This window comes from Dendrobates tinctorius, unplaced genomic scaffold, assembly GCF_039654945.1.
Source record: "Dendrobates tinctorius isolate UK_male_01 unplaced genomic scaffold, ASM3965494v1 ptg000121l, whole genome shotgun sequence".
In the NCBI taxonomy this organism is placed as follows: domain Eukaryota; kingdom Metazoa; phylum Chordata; class Amphibia; order Anura; family Dendrobatidae; genus Dendrobates; species Dendrobates tinctorius.
This window is the reverse complement of record NW_027361789.1, coordinates 1,438,212-1,458,134: the sequence shown is the minus strand read 5'-3', so window position 1 is coordinate 1,458,134 and position 19,923 is coordinate 1,438,212. Positions and strand designations below refer to the sequence as shown.

At 46.6% G+C, this 19,923-nt stretch overlaps 1 protein-coding gene across 2 annotated transcripts in view; it reads right to left on the bottom strand.

Annotated features, from left to right (window-relative positions):
• Positions 1–19,923, bottom strand: part of CYFIP1 (cytoplasmic FMR1 interacting protein 1) — a 129,420-nt gene that overhangs the window by 66,742 nt on the left and 42,755 nt on the right. For both annotated transcript variants that reach the window (XM_073541460.1, XM_073541458.1), the window contains exons 6-13: positions 16,024–16,205; positions 13,626–13,722; positions 11,768–11,896; positions 6,913–7,017; positions 6,582–6,673; positions 4,762–4,879; positions 4,387–4,509; positions 1,597–1,722 (exon numbers count right to left, since the gene is read on the bottom strand). In XM_073541460.1, coding sequence (XP_073397561.1) covers positions 1,597–1,722; positions 4,387–4,509; positions 4,762–4,879; positions 6,582–6,673; positions 6,913–7,017; positions 11,768–11,896; positions 13,626–13,722; positions 16,024–16,205 — 972 coding nt within the window. The remainder of the gene's footprint in view (positions 1–1,596; positions 1,723–4,386; positions 4,510–4,761; positions 4,880–6,581; positions 6,674–6,912; positions 7,018–11,767; positions 11,897–13,625; positions 13,723–16,023; positions 16,206–19,923) is intronic.

Sequence of the window (19,923 nt, the reverse complement as noted above, 5' to 3'; positions counted from 1 at the left end):
CCTACTAACCGCCATGAGCAAGCGACACTACTCTGTCCTCCTTCTCCTGGACCTGTTTTCTGCCTTCGACACCATGGACCATTCCCTCCTGCTACAGATTCTCTCATCTCTTTGTACCACAGACTTGGCCTTATCCTGGATCTCATCATACCTAACAGACCGAACATTTAGTGTCGCCCTCTCACACACCATCTCCTCACCTCGCCCCCTGTCGGTGTTCCTCAAGGCTCAGTCCTAGGACCCCCTATTCTTCGCCATCTACACCTTCTGCCTGGGACAGCTCATAGAATCCCATGGTCTGCAGCATCACCTCTACACCGATGACACGCAGATCTACCTATCTGGACCTGACCACCTCTCTACTGACCAAAATCCCACAATGTCTGTCTGCTATCTCAGCCTTCTTTTCTGCTCGCTTTCTCAAACTGAACATGGACAAAACAGAATTCATCATCTTTTCCCCATCGCACTCTACCCCTCCACCAGACCTATCCATCAATGTCAATGGCTGCTCGCTTTACCCAGTCCCACACGCTCGGTGCCTTGGGGTGATCCTCGACTCTGCCCTCTCTTTAAACCAAATATGCAAGCCCTTGTCTCCTCCTGCCACCTCAAACTCAAAAATATTTCCCGGATCTGCGCATTCCTCAACCATGAAACCACAAAAACACTAGTTCACACCCTTATCTCCCACCTCGACAACTGCAACCTCCTACTCTCTGGCCTCCCCTCTAGCACTCTGGCACCACTCCAGTCCATCCTACACTCTGTTGTCCGACTAATCCACCTGTCTCCCTCCTATTCCCCAGCCTCCCCCCTATGCCTGGCCCTTCATTGGCTTCCTATTGCCCAGAGGCTCCAGTTAAAAACCCTAACCATGACATACAAAGTCATCCACAACCTGTCTCCTCCATACATCTGTGACATGGTCTCCCGGTACCTACCCGCATGCAACCGTCGATCCTCTCAAGATCTCCTTCTCTACTCCCCCCTTATCTCTTCTTCCCACAACCGCATACAAGACTTCTCCCGTGCTTCCCCCACGCTCTGGAACTCTCTACCCCAACACATCAGACTCTCTCCAACAACGGAAACCTTCAAGAAGAACTTGAAGACCCACCAGTTCAGACAAGCCTACAGCCTGCAATGCTCCTCAGTCTACTGAGCCACCGCACAACCAGCTCTACCCTCTCCTAGTGTATACTCACCCATCCCTGTAGACTGTGAGCCCTCGTGGGCAGGGTCCTCTCTCCATCTGTACTTGTGTATCCCTAGTCTTACACGTTTATTTTGCCCGTCTATATTTCCCCTTTTCACATGTAAAGCGCGATGGAATAAATGGCGCTATATAAATAAATAATAATAATTATAATTTATTATTATTATTATTATTATTATTATTATTATTATGTGACAGGTTCCTATTAAGCAAAAAAAAAAAAAAAATGCTTTAGGGTTGTCAATCCAGCAGATTCTACCAAACAGTTTCAGCTCCTGGAAACCATAAGATCAGGATTTACGCCACCTATAACAAAGACTACTCAAACTTTTCTTATGAACGATAAAAATAAATAAGAACAAATAAAGTTTATTTACTTCCACAAGAGCAAACTTTTCTTCGCTGGTGTAGTTGTAACGCGTGGCTCTCTCATACTCCTCCGCATTGTCTGGGCAGTCTTTATTGGAATACTTATCAGTCGGGTGCACAAGCTTCCATGAGTACTGGTAACCGAAACACAAAAGCACAGCCATTAATTTACCATAAACATGATATTTTTCTGGCCATGTCTACCTAATGATAGAACACCAAGTAGAAGGTGAAACATGGATTTTTTGTGATAAACTCACCGTAAAATCCTTTTCTCCGAGACGCTCATTGGGGGACACAGGTACTGTGGGTATATGCTACTGCCGCCTGGAGGCTGACACCAAGTGAATGACAAAAAAAGGTTAGCAGCTCCTCCGCAGTATACACCCTTGCCTCGGTTGCAGGCGAAACCAGTTCGGTGCAAAAGCAGTAGGAGATCACAACAGACATATCAACCTTAATGCAGGTGACATGTCTAGAAAAAAACCCACCTAGTATTATAAATACATATTACTAAACAAAGTAAATAAAGAGCCAACTGGCCATCAGGGTGGGTGATGTGTCCCCCAATGAGCGTCTCGGAGAAAAGGATTTTACGGTGAGTTTATCACAAAAATCCATGTTTCGCCTTCGCCTCATTGGGGGACACAGGTACTGTGGGATGTCCAAAAGCAGTCCCTGGGTGGGGAGACGACTCACCGATCCAAGCTGCATGCACCTCCTGTCTTAGAGGTGCTCCACCGCTGCTTGGAGAATCCTTCTACTCAGACTCGCATCTGCCGAAGCCTGAGTATGGATATTGTAGTGCTTTGCGAATGTGTGCAAGCTGGACCAGGTTGCAGCCTTGCAAACCTGTTCCACTGATGCCTGGTGCCGAAGAGCCCAAGAGGCGCCCACTGCCCGAGTAGAGTGCACTCTGATGCTTGCTGGAACTGGTTTGCCTCTGATGCGCTAAAACTCCTGAATAGTCAAGCGAATCCACCTAGCTATGGTCGATTTTGCTGCGAGTCCCTTCCTGCGCCCCACAGGAAGCACGAACAGCGTGTCTATCTGACGAAAGGGTGCCGTCCGCGACACGTACCTCCTGAGAGCTCTCACCAGGGCCTTTCACACGGTGTACCGGTGCTGGACAAAAAGTTCTCTACGCCCGGGATGTGGACTGCCAATATCGCCGAGTGGTTTCTCTCGGCCCAATGAAGCACATGCCCTACCTCGCGCATGGCTGCCCTGCTGCGGGTGCCCCCCTGATGATTTATGTAAGTCACAGCCGTGGCGTTGTCTGACTGAATCTGAACGGGCCAGCCTGCTAGAAGGTGATGAAACTGTCACAGAGCTAGCCAGATTGCCCGCATTTCCAACAAGTTGATCGGGAGGCGTGCCTCTTGCGGTGATCACCGTCCCTGGGTTGTGTGGTGGCGAAAAACCGCTCCCCAGCCGAGGAGGCTGGCGTCGGTTGTGACCACCAGCCAATGGTCTGGGGTAAAGGGCTTGCCCTGGAGAAGTGAAGCACTGGCTGTCCACCACCTGAGTGCCTGTCTGACCCGCGTGGACAACCGGCACCGGCGATCGAGAGAGAATGGGTTTTTGTCCCAGACTGATAAGAGAGCATGCTGCAGGGGGCGAAGATGGAGCTGGGCAAACGGAATTGCCTCCATTGCTGCCACCATCTTTCCTAGGATCCTCATACAGAAACGGATGGTATGAGGGACTGGTTGGCGCAGTTTCCAGACTCCCTGCCGGAGAGCTAGGGCCTTGTCCTGAGGGAGAATTACCAACCCTCGGGAAGTGTCGGAGATCATTCCTAAGAGGGAAATCCTCTGAGCTGGAACAGGGGATGACTTTTTCAGATTTACCAACCATCCAAGGTGGGAAAGAGTAACTAGCGTGATGCTGACACTCGCCTCGCATCCCATGTAGCGGGAGAGGATACGTGGAGGCGACACTCGCACGTGCTCGCCCGTTGTTGGTTTGGGGAAATCGGACCCTTTCAATAGGGTCCGCTGCCCTTGTCTTATCTTCATGGAAAAAATGAGAGAGTCTGGAAAAAAAGACCAGACATGTGCCACCAATGGACACTAAGCAAAAACTGGTTTCGCCTGCAACCGAGGCGAGGGTGTATACTGTGGAGGAGGAGCTAACTTTTTTGTCATTCACTTAGTGTCAGCCTCTACGCGGCAGTAGCATACACCCACAGTACCTGTGTCCCCCAATGAGGCGAAGGAGAAATGACATAGAAGTTACACCAAGAATCAATTCTTGCTCGGCACAGTAATGTGATATGCTGCATGCGGTATGATTAATTCTGCACCAACATCATTCCAAATTTTTCTACATTTTAGTAAGCGTGTTCTATCAGAACAGCTCACATGAGAATAAGTAAAGCAGTGCTTACAATACAAATTCCCGCTCCATGCTCCTCTCTTTATAACAGAGACCTACTAAAGGCTTAGGAAATCTGTCAAATTTATGTAAATAAGCTTCACATCACAGTGTAGATTTGCAAAATACAGAGAAGAACACCGGCGCTTGAAAAAGGTCTAAGGGATCATGAAGAGTTCGATACAACATGGTCTGAGCATAGACAACAATGAAAGGACTGGTCGCCGCTCTCCCCACCCGAGCGTGAAAGCTTCATAAATTTCTATGAGGCGATCGAGGTTCGGTCAGGAGACCCACGGCCAGTCCGTGCATGGCAATCCGTGCTCGGACTATGTTGCACCAACATCTGCATGAGCCCCAAGTTTGTAAAAGGTGGGAAGAGAGGAACAGATTGAATCAGGTGCTTTTCTAGGACATACCACTTCCATCACATGTGCACTCCATTGGGACAACAGCTGAAGTCCTTGTAAGGACAAGTCAAAGAGTTTCCGGTACTCTGCATCAGTCTTCTGGGCTTCCTGGCGACCAGATCCAGTTACCACCTAATGTGCAGGAAAATGTTAAAATAGTTACCAATAGGCATCAACTTTTTATATATCTTATTTGGTGTCGAGTAAAATGACAGTGTATGGACAAATTAAATAAAAATTCTGGCAAATTAACCTCACAACATGAATGCTGAAATCTATGGCAATCAGTGCCATATTGTCTCTGCAGATCATGAAATTCCTTTAGTTAGCAAGTATACTTAGCCCTCCGACTAGTAAAACACATGGCTCTGGGTAGGAACCCACCTCACTATTGCTGTAACGTGCCAGCTCGGAGATGAAGCGCATGTGGTCTTCTCTAATCTGGATCATCTGCTCACAGATGTTGTACTGAGGACTGCTGCTGGACGACGTACATGTCCATCTGTTGGAGAGAATAAACTAAAGCATGAAAACTGAAGAAATACGAAAATTAAAACAAGCATTTAACAAAAATTTTTAGAAAACGGAGATACAGAACAAATGCACAAATGAGAAATGCTCTACAAACAATAACCAGCTGGGCAGACTATGGCCAATTCGCAGCAATTTTACTTTAGAACCTAGTTTGGTATTCAAGTCATTAATTTCTTTCATTGTTGTATTCCAGGAGGCAGCATTTTTCCTTTTATTAGTCGACGGAGCCTTTTGAGGGCTTTTTTTCTGGAATGAGATGAATTTGTCAACTGCACCATTTTGGAGGTACACACAATCGAATACCTAACTTTTATTAACTCTTTAAAAATACTGGATTTCTGTGTTTTTGACAATTTAAATTTTCCACTTTTAGTTCCTGCAAAAATGCAACATTAAATGTAATCCGTGTTTATGTTTTGTGTCTTTTTGGGTATTTGTTTTTTGTTGAACAACTTTTTATTTTGAAAAATTGAGATTTGTGTTTTTTTTTAACAATCTCTATAAGTCTCACAAGGGGACTTGAACATGTGATCCTTCAATCACAATGAAAATACTCTGCACTATTTAAGTATTACAGAGCAATAGCAAACCTGTCCGTGTTACATTAGAAGCCTCAGGAACGGTCTTACTAGGCTTTGATCAATACATTGTTATGCCTCCTTTTGTCATAGAAATCTAATTGAAGGGAATTGATGGAATGACTGAGGGAGTGAGCTTCCTGTCACACACTCTACATGCAGCGGTCGCTACTGAAAGCGGCATGTAAAGAGTAAACCGAAAGCTGCAGACAATAGACAGTGCTCAATTTCCTCTGCTATAAATTTTTCTAGTAGGATCAATTGAACGTTGCTGGACATGATCATAATTTTGGGGTGAATAATCACTGCCTTCTTAGGTCCTAATAGAAAGTGTCACGTCCATTAGGATGAGAAAACACAATGAGGTGACGGGACGTGGTTAATATAGCAATCAAATATAAAAAGAAATGGCAGAAACGAGAAAGAAGAAATGCAAAGAATATCAGCCAAGTTCTGCAATCAAACATAGTGGGCTGTGAAATTAAATGCTCCCCTGTTCTATCACCTGTCCCTCTGGAACTCCCAGTCAGTATTTGTTTATATACCCACAGCAATGGCATCACATACATCCCTGTTACCCAGGCTGCAGCCAATTTCTGGCCTTAGCCATCTCATGCAGACATTAACACTGTGGTCAGCGATATATGGCACTGCCAGACAAGTAAGCAAAGCTCAAAACGCAGTATCATGTGTGCGCAAGTAAAAAAATAAAATAACCCAAATATTACACAAGATTAGGTTTGTGCCTAATGTTTAATAGGCGAGATATCTTTTCTATTATACAATATTCTTTGATGATAGTTCATTTTTTAACAACTCCTTTAACCCTTTGCGCACTAAACTAACTGTTCATTAAAGTCAGGGTGTGAATGTACGTAACGGACTAAAAGTAATAGGGCTAAGCAGATGAAAAAAAATAGTTATGGCTCTTGGAAAAATGGAGGGAAAAAAATGTAAACAGGGGTGGGGGAATGTCCTGAAAGTGTTAACGTGAAGGACAAATAAAAAAGGAGAGTAAACATAAGACATTATGGGTATTGCTATGGGCTCGTTCACAGAGCCAAAAATCTGGCAGACACTAGGAAAGCTTACCTGGATTTGTTCTCCTCATAATGTGCACTGGTTTTAATGTATCTTGCAAGTTCTATTTGCATGTCCCCAAAAAGAGGCACCACCTGCAGCTGCTGCACTCAGAAGTGAGTGGGGGAGAAAGAAAACAGGAGGATGTTAGCCCTGAGAAAGCATGGCAAATTACTCCACTGATACTACCAGACTAAAGAACAGCACCAATCTTGTTCATGGGCTGCTTGTGGTACTGCAGCTGATCCTTATTCAGGTCAGAGGTCGATCGTGAATACCAGACACTGCCTATAGAGTTGTGCCGTCGATTATCACCTCGGTGCTGATCATTAGCCTTCACTACCTTAAAGAACTTGTCTATTTTGGTGAGATTAATTCTCTTCTTGGCATCCAGTTTGTAGATGTTGCTCATGTTCCCATCCATAAGATACAAACCAAATCCCATAACCTGAAAAAGAAAAGGAATAGAAGCATGTAATTGATATGGCACTATAGTCACCTAAAGTTATAATAGACAGGTTACCTAAAACAACCCTGAAAATACTGCACCTGGGATGAGCCGGCCAAACACCTACGATAGCAGACGGCACAATGGGCACGGTGCTGGCAGCTCTCTCTCCAGACGCCGCCATAAAAATGAATGTTTCGCTTAGCTAAACGCTCATGTGACGTCTAAGCGAAGAGTGGAGAAAGCTGCTGCCAAACAGCTCCTATGTCTTGCAGAACAAAATGGTTGGGCGACATCATGTGATGGGGAAAGTTGGGAGACCCCCATACAGTCAATACCGTCAAAAGTGGCAGGCTCACCACACTTTAGTCTAATGCATATGAGCCCTTTACAAGGGACACAGAAAGACTAAAGTATAATCAAAGGTGTTGCCCACTACTCAGACAAGCTCTTCTTAAATACGTAATGAAGTAAACCCCGGCACTCAAAATGAGGACAAAGGAATGAATGCAAAAGTGAATTTATTGACACACTGCAAAGGGAACCTAACCAGAGCAACAACACCAACGTTTCGGCATAAAGCCTTTCTCAAGGTAGTTGCATTACTGGTTACAATGAAGAGACACGGGTCACATAGGACGACCGGAAATTTTCACAAGAGGAGGTAAGGTTCCATATATTTCACAGAGTGTGCGTAAGTGGAGGAGTGACAGGGTCACTATATGAGAAGAGTGGAAGGTGGGTGGACGCCTGCAGTGGATGGCCGTGACAGGCTCATGTGGCAGTGGAAGATGCCGCCGCAGCCGCTTCCACTGCCACATGAGCCTGTCACGGCCATCCACTGCAGGCGTCCACCCACCTTCCACTCTTCTCATATAGTGACCCTGTCACACCTCCACTGACGCACACTCTGTGAAATATATGGAACCTTACCTCCTCTTGTGAAAATTTCCGGTCGTCCTATGTGACCCGTGTCTCTTCATTGTAACCAGTAATGCAACTACCTTGAGAAAGGCTTTATGCCGAAACGTTGGTGTTGTTGCTCTGGTTAGGTTCCCTTTGCAGTGTGTCAATAAATTCACTTTTGCATTCATTCCTTTGTCCTCATTTTGAGTGCCGGGGTTTACTTCATTACGTATATATGTCTTTTTACCCCCTGAGCACCTCCATCTACGGGTGGTAGAGCCTGGAATTTCCATACTTTTGTTAAGCTCTTCTTAAATACTGGAGGTATTATTAATGGTATCACTGAATTTAATCTAGTGGCCAGGATTTTAGTGAAGATCTTATAGTCCATATTTACCAACCATATGGGGCGATATGATCCACATTCGGGTTATAGACACACATTATGATGTAGTCTTTCAAATCTATCGACGCGTGCACAAAAAGCATCTCTCAGGGTCTTTCCGAGCCTCCTTGACCTCCCATCTAGTGTCTTTATGGATTAACAAAGAGACCCATCTAGAGTAAATGGTGTGGAATGCATGTATGGACCATTGTACCCATGGTTTCTGCACATAACGAGCTGAATCTCTGGTTAAGTGTGCTTCAACCAGGGCCACAATGTGAGGACGATGACGTTTAATCTGAGAAAAAAACCTTAATTCTCTTTCGGGGAGACCCAAGACCTCTCACATTCCAAGTCATGCATATTAATTCAGACCCCATGGTCCCCTGTCCTAATAATAATAAATTTTATTTCTATAGCGCCGACATATTCCGCAGCACTTTACATTTCGGAGGGGATTTGTACAGACAATAGACATCACAGCATAGCAATAATCACATAGATTATAACAAATACCAAGAGGAATGAGGGCCCTGCTCGCAAGCTTACAGTCTATGAGGAAAGAGGTAGACACGAAAGGTGGGTGGTAACAGTTGCCCTGATTGTATGGGCCAGCCATAATGTTAAGTGTGTAACAGTACAGACACAGAGGGCTAATGGATGCATAAAGCATGTGGGAACATGATGCGGGGAACCTGGTTATGGTAAAACTTTTGGCTGTGCCACACAGGGATAGATTAGGTTAATGTGTGGAGGCGATAGGCCAATCTGAATAAATGCATTTTCAGGGCACGCTTAAAATTGTGGGGATTGGGGACTAATACATGAGCAATAGGTGGCACAATACATTTATACATTTAATTCTCCATGTACTGACACAAGCAGCATCGCATAATTCATTCAACAAACTACCAAGTTTAATATTATTATATAGAAGAATAGGTAAATCTGTGCAGGAGGCTAATGTAATATATTCATATTGCTGAACAGTTTGTCCACAGTCAATGTTACCATTGAGCCCTTGCAGCACAGTCCGCCACTGCTGGTGGCTCTCATCTACTTAGTATGGTATACACTGTCACGCAGACTGAACCTTACAGGCAGTATAATTAGTATCTCGGCAGCTGTATCTATATAAACATCAACTAACAATACTGAAAACAAGAAAAAAAATAAAGTTCAAAGAAAAGCACAGTTCCATGCTCCTGTCATATTCCCAAAAAGAGGGTACCCTCACTGAACACAGTGTCCGGTATTGGTGTTACATTGGAAGTTGGCGTAAAGAGCCCCTTTTTTCCCCCCTATGTACCCATATAGGGGACGGCAGCAGTCAAATCAGAGTGACATTCCATTCGCTCATGCATGGGACCGGAGCCATTCCACGGCCTCCGCCGTGGATGTGCAGAATATGGAAGAGCCCTTGTAAACAATTCGGAGTCGAGCTGGGTAGATCATTGAGTATAAGATGTTTGGTTCTCTTAGTTGCTTTTTGAACTCCAAAATTTGAGCCCGCTGCTTCTGTAGCTCCATGGAAAAATCTGGAAAGATTGATATTGTAGCATTATTGAATTTAATGGGGCTTTTTTGCCTTGCCATGTGGAGGATAGCGTCTCTGTCCCTGCAGTTTAGGAGACTTGCCAAAAAAGAACGTGGTGGACTGCCTGGGGGGAGAGATTTTGTTGGGACCCTATGGGCCCTTTCTACAGAAAAGGTTGAAGAGAACTCATCTCCCAGAGTGTCTTTAAGCCAATTTTCCAAAAATTGCTCCGGTCGTTGACCTTCAGAGCGTTCTGGTAATCCAATAATTTGGATATTATTCCGGTGCGACCTGTTTTCCAGGTTGTCCACCTTCTGCCTCCAGGCATTTATGGAGCCAGCTACTTTTGTCAGTTTAGCTTCCAAGGGCGTCAGGGTATCTTCCAGCCTGGAGACTCTAGTTTCAACTTCCGTAATGCGCCCTCTCATGGCTTGCATATCCTGCCGAAGACGCCCCACTTCCGAATGTACCTCCTCTATTTTCCCAGTCAGGGATGTTCTAGTTAGAGATATGGCTTGCATTAATTGTTCAGATACCCGCCTTAGAGTCAAGTCTTCTTGATCCCCTCCCTCTCCGCCGTCAGAAGTGCGATTTTTACATTGGTCCGCAGCTTTAACATTTGATGGAGTATTTCTGCGGGATCTGCAATTATCAGAGGGGTCGGGCCTTGCAAATTCTTTTAGTTTTTCAACCGCCCCTGAACTCTTCGGCGGGCTCATGGTTAAAATTTATGTGGGACAGCAAGTTGGTGGAGTAAATTGTCCCTTTCCTTTGCCCCTAATTTATAGCAACTCTCTTGTAGTGCAGGAGCTTAATTTGTCTGAATTTACTATTGTGAGACAGAACAACCAAACTTATCTGGTCAGTTGTGCAACTCTTTTCCAGCTATAATATGATAATACGCTGCTCTGTTAGCAAGTTGCTGCGTTACCCACCATTCCAGCCCCAGGGAATTGGGAAACTGAAAGCACAGAGATATCTGCACAGTCTGTTATGTCGGTTTATCAGCAGGAGATAGTACCCAATGTGACCTTAGCTTCAGGGCAGTGAGATCGTATTCTAAAGGTCCTACAACAGGCACCGGTGTGTGATTTGATGAAGTGTGCTGTCAGCAAACTGCCGCGGAGACCGCGGCCCCAGTCCTAAGCAACAGAGAGGTGATGAGAACGGTGAATGTAATCAAGATGGCGGGCGCCAGTGGGCAGCGTATAGCTTCAATGAGGGAGCACGGAGCTCATTTCTCAGAGCTCACACCGTGCGTACCCTCCTGTGTACCTTTACGAGTCCTGCACTCCGTCCAACCCGCCGCACCTGAGGTGAAGTCTTCCAGGCTGCGTCTCAGTTTCAGAGCACAAAGTAGACAATGGCCGCTGCTTCCTTGCAGGCTCTGCTTTCCGACTGGGTCTCCCGGGATCTTCCCTGCCAGGAGCCGCACTCCGCACCTCCTCAGAAGCCAGAGGTTCCCCGGAGCCAAGGGGGTCCACAGTATTATCATGGTGGGTCTTTCGGGTGATATAAAAGCAGGTTTTGAGTCAGGATTATAAAAGCTCTGCCTAAGCACATCCTCTCAGCTCCTCTGCATCGCCACCCCCCCCCCCCCCCCAAAGAATCTTTGGATTGTGAAGCCAAAAAGCAAAACAAAGAACATGATAACCATGCTCAGACATTTGGGATGCACAATATAGCATTCATTTACTGATACATAATTTATTGGTATGTCCTCCAGGAATAATAACGGAGCACGTTCCTTTTTATGAAAATTACAAGGTAGATAAAGATAATAAGCTGGAAATCGGATAGTTATGCAGTTTCTACCACCAATCAATTTTTCACGTGATGGGTGACCTATATTTAGTAATACTGAGTGAAATGACTTCAGTTATTCACTCACAAAGTAAAAAACAGTCAGCTGGCTTCCTTACTTTAAGTAACATGTGTTTCTCCCCAGGCGTCAAGTACATTTTGTTGTCATAGTAGTCCACACATAAATTCACAATATCGGCAAGGAGTTCTTCGTAGCCAGGAATGACTTCCAGCTGCTGCTGTAATGACTGCAAAGTAAAGAACAGAAGGGGAGCAGGTCCGAATGGGAAAGCCAGAACGGAGTCAGAAAAGGTGCACAGGCTCAGTTACTGATATATAACACTAAACTTTTATCAGTTCATCCAGTTCATCACTTGAAATAAATATATATATATATATATATATATATATATATATATATATATATACACATACACACCACAAACACAATTTGTATATACATACTGCATATACTCTTGTGTAAGCCGACCCGAGTAGAGTATAAACCGACCCATAGTTTTGCCGCAAAAACCTGAGAAAACTTATTGACTTGCGTATAAGCCTAGGGTGGAAAATGCAGCAGCTACAGGTAAATTTCAAAAATAAAAATAGATACCAATAAAAGCAAAATTAATTGAGACATCAGTAGTTTAAATGTTTTTGAATATCCATATTGAATCAGGACCCCCATATAATGCTCCATACAGTTCATGATGGACCTAATAAGATGCTCCATAGAATAATATGCCCTATATGCTGCTCCATAAAGGTTATGGCCCCATAAGATGCTCCATAGATTATGCCCTATATGCTGCCCTATAAGATGCTCCATATATTATGCCCCCATATGCTGCTCCATAAAGGTTATGGCCCCATAAGATGCTCCATAGATTATGCCCCTTATGCTGCCCCATATATTATACCCCATATGCTGCTGCTGCAAATAAAGAAAAAAAATTTGACATAACTCACCTCTCGTCACTGGGGGACAGGTGCCGGTGTCACCGCTGGCTCAGGACCCGGGACCTGAGATATTCACCTGTCCCCGGTACCATTGCTACTCGCCGCTGTCTGCCAAGTCCTCTCTCAGTGACGTTCAGGCAGCAGAGGGCGCGGCCCGCACTATCCAAGTCACCACGCCCTCTGCTGCCTGAACGTTATTGACAGATGATGTGGCAGACTGCGGCAAGCAGCGATGGACCGGGGACAGGTGAATACTGCAAATACTTACTCCCTCCTGGCACGGTCTCTGCAGCACCCCCGCTTGTCCCAGGGTCTCCCTTCCTTCCTTCAGCGGTCATGTGGTACCGCTCATTAAAGTCATAAATATGTGCATATTCATTACTTTAATGAGCGGTACCATGTGACCGATGAAGGAAGGGAGACCCTGGGACAAGCGGGGGGCTGCAGAGACGCGCCGGGGGGGGGGGGGTGTCAGTATGATCTGCCCCCACCACCCCTCCCCCGCCAACCCCCTGGAGTATGTGACTCGCGTATAAGCTGAGAGGGGACCTTTCAGCCCAAAGAAATGGGCTGAAAATCTCGGCTTACACGCGGGTATGTACGGTATATATATATATATATACACACACACACACACACACACACACACACACATACATACACACACATATATATATATAATATATGCAAACATGTATACACACATATATAATATACACACACACACACATATTATATACCCACATATATACGATATATACACATAATATATAGATACACATATATAATATATACACATATTATACACACACAAACTAGCTATACAGTGAACATAATTACTTAGTTTGATACATATGAATGGTGGCATTTCAGAAAATATGTAGTGTAGGTTACAAAGCAATAGAATGCAATAAGACTACAATAAAGGGGTACCCACCTCACACATTTTTGGCATATCTTATAAATACATATGACTGCCTAGGGGGAGAATATTGAAAAGCACTGTGCACACACCTGGGTTATCTTATTATGATTGGCGAGAAACATGGACAAGTTCTGCGACTCCTGAATTGACTGTGGATCGGCCATTTTTCGTAAAAATTGAGCAGCCCTAAAAATAAATTAAATTCAAGAAAAGGAGTAAGGGCAAAAAAACCAAAACTTTATCTAGTAACCATTAATCCATCTCCTCGGTTTCCTCCGTTCCCATTAAAAAATATTTGAAGAGAGTTCCTCAATGATGTTGGACTTTTGAGTAACTTGTTGATAGATATGCAGCAGATGGTTTTCGCTGCAAGAGAATAGGAGCTGTTCTGTAGTACCCGGCAGTGGCCACTACAAAATGAATGGAACTGCGCTTTGCAGCTCCATACACTGTTTTTATGTGGCCGCCGCCAGAGCTTATGGAGGCCGATTGGTGTCGGTGCACCATCAATCTACTATATAATCGTCTAACATGAAAACCACAGAAAGAGGAAAGAACCTGCAATATTTGAGAAAAAAAAACAAAACAGGCAGAGATGCTTACTTGTATATACAGGCCTCAATACAAATGCACTAACAGGGTGCAGCGGACCCAAGTAAAATGGCAACTGCACAGGTGCAATAATACCTAATGAAACAGCCAGCCTACAATCAGGGATTGGCAGTGTGGCACACCAGTGCAGAAAAATAATCCGCATGTGGCAGTGTTCACACAGGGAATGCAGAGCATATGGTTCACAGCCTCTTAGTAACACCATATAGGGGGGCTGCCTAGTGCTAACTATAATGCATCCAGTGTTAACAGAGGCCACAGTTTACAAAACCATTTGGGCCCAACTGCACCCTGAAAAGATAAAAAGCACACAAAAACATATCAATATAAGTAAGGTATTTGTATTGAGGCCTGTTTATACAAGTAAGCATCTGTCTCTTTTGTTTTTTTTTCTCATATATAATCGTCTAATTCTGTCTGTCTGTAACGGAAATCCCACGTCGCTGATTTGTCGCGGCCGGCCGGGCGCGACCAATCAGGGACAGGCACAGTCAGACCGCGAATTGGCGCGGCATTTGAACGACACACGCCACCGCTACCGTCGGCAGATCTGCGGCGCTAGCCGCTGATCTCCCGACGGTTGCCGCAGGTCATCTCCTGCCGCACGGAGGTCAGCGGCGACGCATCCGGGAGATGACTGACTCAGCGATAATATGTGTGGATGGTACCCAGGATCCGGAGGAGAGGAGACTCTCCTCTAGGCCCTGGGTACCATAAACCTGTATAAAATAGAATTAAAATAAAAAATAGTGATATACTCACCTTCCGACGGCCCCCGGACTCTTTCCCTCCTCCTCTCGCGAGAGTGACGTCATCTCCGGTCCTTCGCGCTAAGCATTAGGCTATGTGGACACGCTGCGGATTCTGCTGTGGTTCCGCAGCGTTTTTGGCCCTGCGGAACTGCAGCAGTTCCGCAGACATGGTACAGTACCATGCTACCCTATGGGTTTTAAAAACCGCTGTGCTCACGCTGCGTTTTTTTCCGCACGGTTTTGCTGCGGTTTATAAACCGCAGGATGTCAATTGTTTCTGCGGATTCCGCTGTGGTTTCACACCTTTAACATAGTAGAGGTGTGAAACTGCAGGGGAAAACCGCAGGTCACTTAACCTGCGGTTTTACCAGCGGATCCGCACGGAAAAACCCGCAGGTGAATCCGCAGCGTGTCCACATAGCCTTACTGGGACCGGAAGATGCCGGGAGCGTGGAGAGGAGATCGGGGCCGTCGGAAGGTGAGAATAACCTTTTTTTAAAAAAATTTTTCATATTCTTTTACTATTGATGCTGCATAGGCAGCAGCAATAGTAAAAAGTTGATAGCAATTGTCAAACACTATGCTTGACAAGTGTGACCAACCTGTCAATCACATTCCAAGCGATGCTTCAAATCGCTTGGAATGCGCTTGAATTCCGCACGCGAAAAACGCATGCGTTTTTCCCGCAGTGGGAGTTGCGGAAATCTCCACAGCATTTCTGCAACGTGGGTACTTAGCCTCAGTGTGACACGCAGCAGCGACCAGGCCCCCGCTGTGAGATCGCCGATCGTGGTGGATTGTCCAGGCCCATCTTTTGAACGTCGGTCTCCCGCTGGCCTTATTCTAGAATACCCGATGCGTCAGAATCGGGCCACCATCTAGTATGATATAAACATCCTACCCTAAGGACAGGTCAGGAATATTATCTCACAGGACAAAACTTTTAACTCTCTTGGTAATAAGATTAATTGGCTAAGGAAATTCTTGTAAATGTATACAGTGATTTACACAATAAAATTACAGCTCATTTCCTCTGAAGAAAAAAATGAGGGAAAAAACTGAACTATTTGTATTATGAAGAACATGTACTGTTCACAGTAAAGGGGCCCCAAGGACATCTCACCTCTTATATGCTGAATGGTCATTTTTCACACTGCATTTCATATTTTTGAGCTCATCCAAGACAGCAAACATATTGATGAACTTGCCCAGAGTTAATAAATAAGCTTCGGACACAAAGTCTTTTCTTCGCTCTGCATGGCAAAGACGTTTCACTTCGGCACAGAAGCGTTCAGTAGCATTTCTCTGTCACCAAAATCAAAGAGATATTACACAAGTGCCACTACTGTCAGTAACATAAGACAGAGGAGGAAGGTCGTTATACTATGACATTTACAGGGGAAATACAAAGGTATGATCACTGACTGTATTCTGGGATCATCATGGAATAAATACCAACTTTCCGACGTATCTGTGATATGCGAGAAGACCAGGTAATGTCACATGGTGGCCTCAACATCAATGTACTATCCAAGATTCTACTTACTCTAAATTTACATTTTCGCCAATTGAAAACAGGATTTTTTGGGTTGCTTACCGTAAAATCTGTTTCTCGGAGCCTTCATTGGGGGACACAGAGACCATGGGTGTATGCTGCTGCCACTAGGAGGCTGACACTATGCACAAAAAAAGGTTAGCTCCTCCTCCGCAGTGTACACCCCACCGACCGGCAGGAAGTTCCTCAGTTAGTGAGAAAGCAGTAGGAGAAGTAACAGAATAGATTGAAAGCAGAACAAACAACTCAACTGTAACAAACCGACAAACATAAGAACAGGAGTTGTAGAACATGGGAGGGTGCTGTGTCCCCCAATGAAGGCTCCGAGAAACAGATTTTACGGTAAGCAACCCAAAAAATCCTGTTTTCTCGTTCGCCTTATTGGGGGACACAGAGACCATGGGACGTCCCAAAGCAGTCCCTGGGGTGGGAAACAAACTTCCATCAGGCCAGTGGACTCGCCACCGCAGCCTGCAGAATCCTTCTACATAGGCTGGCGTCCGCCGAAGCGTAGGTGTGGACCCTGTAGAATTTCACAAAGGTGTGAACCGATGACCACGTTGCAGCATTGCAAAGCTGCAGCGCGGAAGCTCTGTGGCGCACCGCCCAGGAGGCACCCACCGCCCGGGTAGAGTGTGCTCTGATCTCTGGAGGGGCCACTCGATGCTTGACCCGGTATGCCTCCAAAATTGCCGATCTGATCCAGTGCGCAATAGTGGCCTTTGAGGCTGGGTGATGAACAGAGAGTCTGACTTCCACAAGGAAGTCGTCCGGGCTAGATAGACTCTCAATGCCCTGACTAGGTCCAGCTTGTCCAAAGACCGCTCCCGAGGATGAGCTGGGCTCGGGCAGAAGGATGGCAGAACAATGTCCTCATTGAGGTGAAACGAAGATACCACCTTCGGAAGAAAAGAGGGCGGAGGCCGCAGAACTACCTTGTCCTGATGAAGGACCAAAAAAGGAGAGCGGCAAGAAAGTACCGCTAATTCCGACACGCGCCGGATGGAGGTAATGGCCACCAGAAAGGCCACTTTCCAAGAAAGGAGGGAAAGGGAAACGTCCCTGAGAGGTTCAAAAGGAGGACCCTGCAGAACCTGAAGAACCAAATTAAGATCCCAAGGATCCACGGGAGCTCGGTACGGAGGAACCGTGTGAGCCACACCCTGGAGGAAGGTTTTGACCTGGGGCCGGGAGGCCAGCATTTTCTGAAATAAAATGGACAGTGCCGAAACTTGACCCTTCAAGGAACTGAGAGCAAGCCCCGCATCCAGCCCTGCCTGAAGAAACGCTAGAATAGAAGGGAGCGAAAAAACCAAGGGCGCGATGTCATTGGCCTCACACCAGGAGAAATAGGCTTTCCAAGTACGGTAATAGATCTTCGAAGAAGGCGGCTTTCTGGCGCGGATCATGGTATGAATTACCCGATCAGAGATTCCTGCCCGTCTCAAAACCTCGGTCTCAACAGCCACGCCGTTAAATTGAGCGACCGAGAATTGGGGTGGCAAATCGGGCCTTGAGACAGCAGATCTGCCCGTCGGGAATCTTCCAGGGGGCGTCCGCGAGAAGGTTGACAATGTCTGCGAATCAAGACCTGGGCCAATTCGGGGCGATGAGGATGACTGGAATCCCCTCTGCTTTGATTTTCTTCAACAACTTGGCAAGAAGAGGCAGAGGAGGGAACAGGTAGGGGAGCACGAACTGTGACCAAGGGACGGCCAGAGCGTCGGCGCCCACTGCCAGAGGGTCCCGAGACCTGGACACGAATTGTGATACTTTCCTGTTGAGGCGAGATGCCATGAGGTCTACATCCGGGGTTCCCCACCGACGGCAGAGCAGATGAAACACCTCCGGATGTAGGGACCATTACCCTGCCGCGAGACCCTCGCGGCTGAGGAAATCGGCGGCCCAGTTGTCCACGCCGGGAATGTGAACCGCGGAAATCGTTGGAACAAAGGTCTCTGCCCATTGAAGAATTCTGGACACTTCCGCCAGGGCTGAGACACTCCGTGTCCCCCCTTGGCGGTTGATATATGCCACCGCTGTGGCATTGTCTGTCTGAATCCTGACAGGCAGGCCCTTGAGGCGCCTTTCCCAGTGGACGAGAGCTAGATGGATCGCCCGTATCTCTAGGAAATTGATCTGCAGAGCTGATTCCTGAGTCGACCATCGACCCTGAACAGTGTGATTGCGGAACACTGCACCCCAGCCGATGAGGCTGGCGTCCGTAGTGACAATCTGCCAGTGAACGGGAAAAGACCGCCCCAAGAGAATGAGGGGAGACGTCAACCACCAGTTGAGAGACCGCCTGATGCGGCAGGAAAGGCGAACCGGACGATCCAGAGACAGAGCCGACCTGTTCCACCTGGACAAAATGGCCTGCTGGAGTGGCCTGGCGTGAAATTGGGCAAAGGGAACTGCCTCTATTGCCGCCACCATCTTCCCCAGGACCCTCATGGCTGACCTGAGGGATGGAAATCGTGTGATCTGTAATGATCGCACGCCCTGCTGCAGGGAAAGAATCTTGTCTTGTGGGAGAAATACCCTTGACCGACGAGTGTCGAACAGAAGGCCCAGAAACACAAGGCGTTGAGTAGGGACCAGACAGGACTTTTCCCGGTTGACGATCCACCCAAAACTGGACAGGGTGTCTAGAACGATCGCCACACTTAGGCGGGTCTGTTGAAAGGAGGGGACCTTGATCAGGATATCGTCGAGGTACGGAAAAAGAACGAGACCTCTGATCCTCAACAAGGCCATCAACGCCGCCATAATCTTCGTGAAGACTCTGGCAGCGGTGGCGAGCCCGAAAGGAAGCGCGACGAACTGGTAATGTTCGTGAAGAATCGCAAACCGCAGGAACTTCTGATGTCCGGGAAATATGGGCACATGTAGATAGGCATCTTGGATGTCTATGGACCCCATGAATTCCTGCTCCTCCATGGAAGCAATTACCGAGCGAACTGACTCCATCCGGAAGTGGCGAAGGCGAACTCTCTTGTTGAGTAACTTGAGATCCAAGATGGGTCGAACTGTCCCGTCCTTTTTCGGCACCACAAACAGGTTTGAATAAAACCCTGTGAAGCGTTCCGATTCGGGAACGGGCACAATCACCCCGGAACTGAGAAGAGAGGCGATGGCCGAACCGAACCCCGGGACCAAGGCCGGATCCCTCGGCGGACGGGATTGTAAGAAACGATCCCGTGGAAGAGAAATGAACTCGATTTTGTATCCTGTTGATACAACCTCTCTGACCCAAGCGTCCTCTACTGAGGCGAGCCAGACGTCGCTGAAGAAGAGAAGTCGACCTCCCAATTGGAAGGGACCCACGGGAGACCGATGTTAGTCATGCGGACGTAGACCGTCCAGATCTAGATCTGGACGGTCTTCCCTGGGAAGAGTGGGACCGCCAGGACGGAGTGGGCCTGAAGGAAACCTTCTTTCTTTCCTGACGTGCCTGTGGCCTTTGCT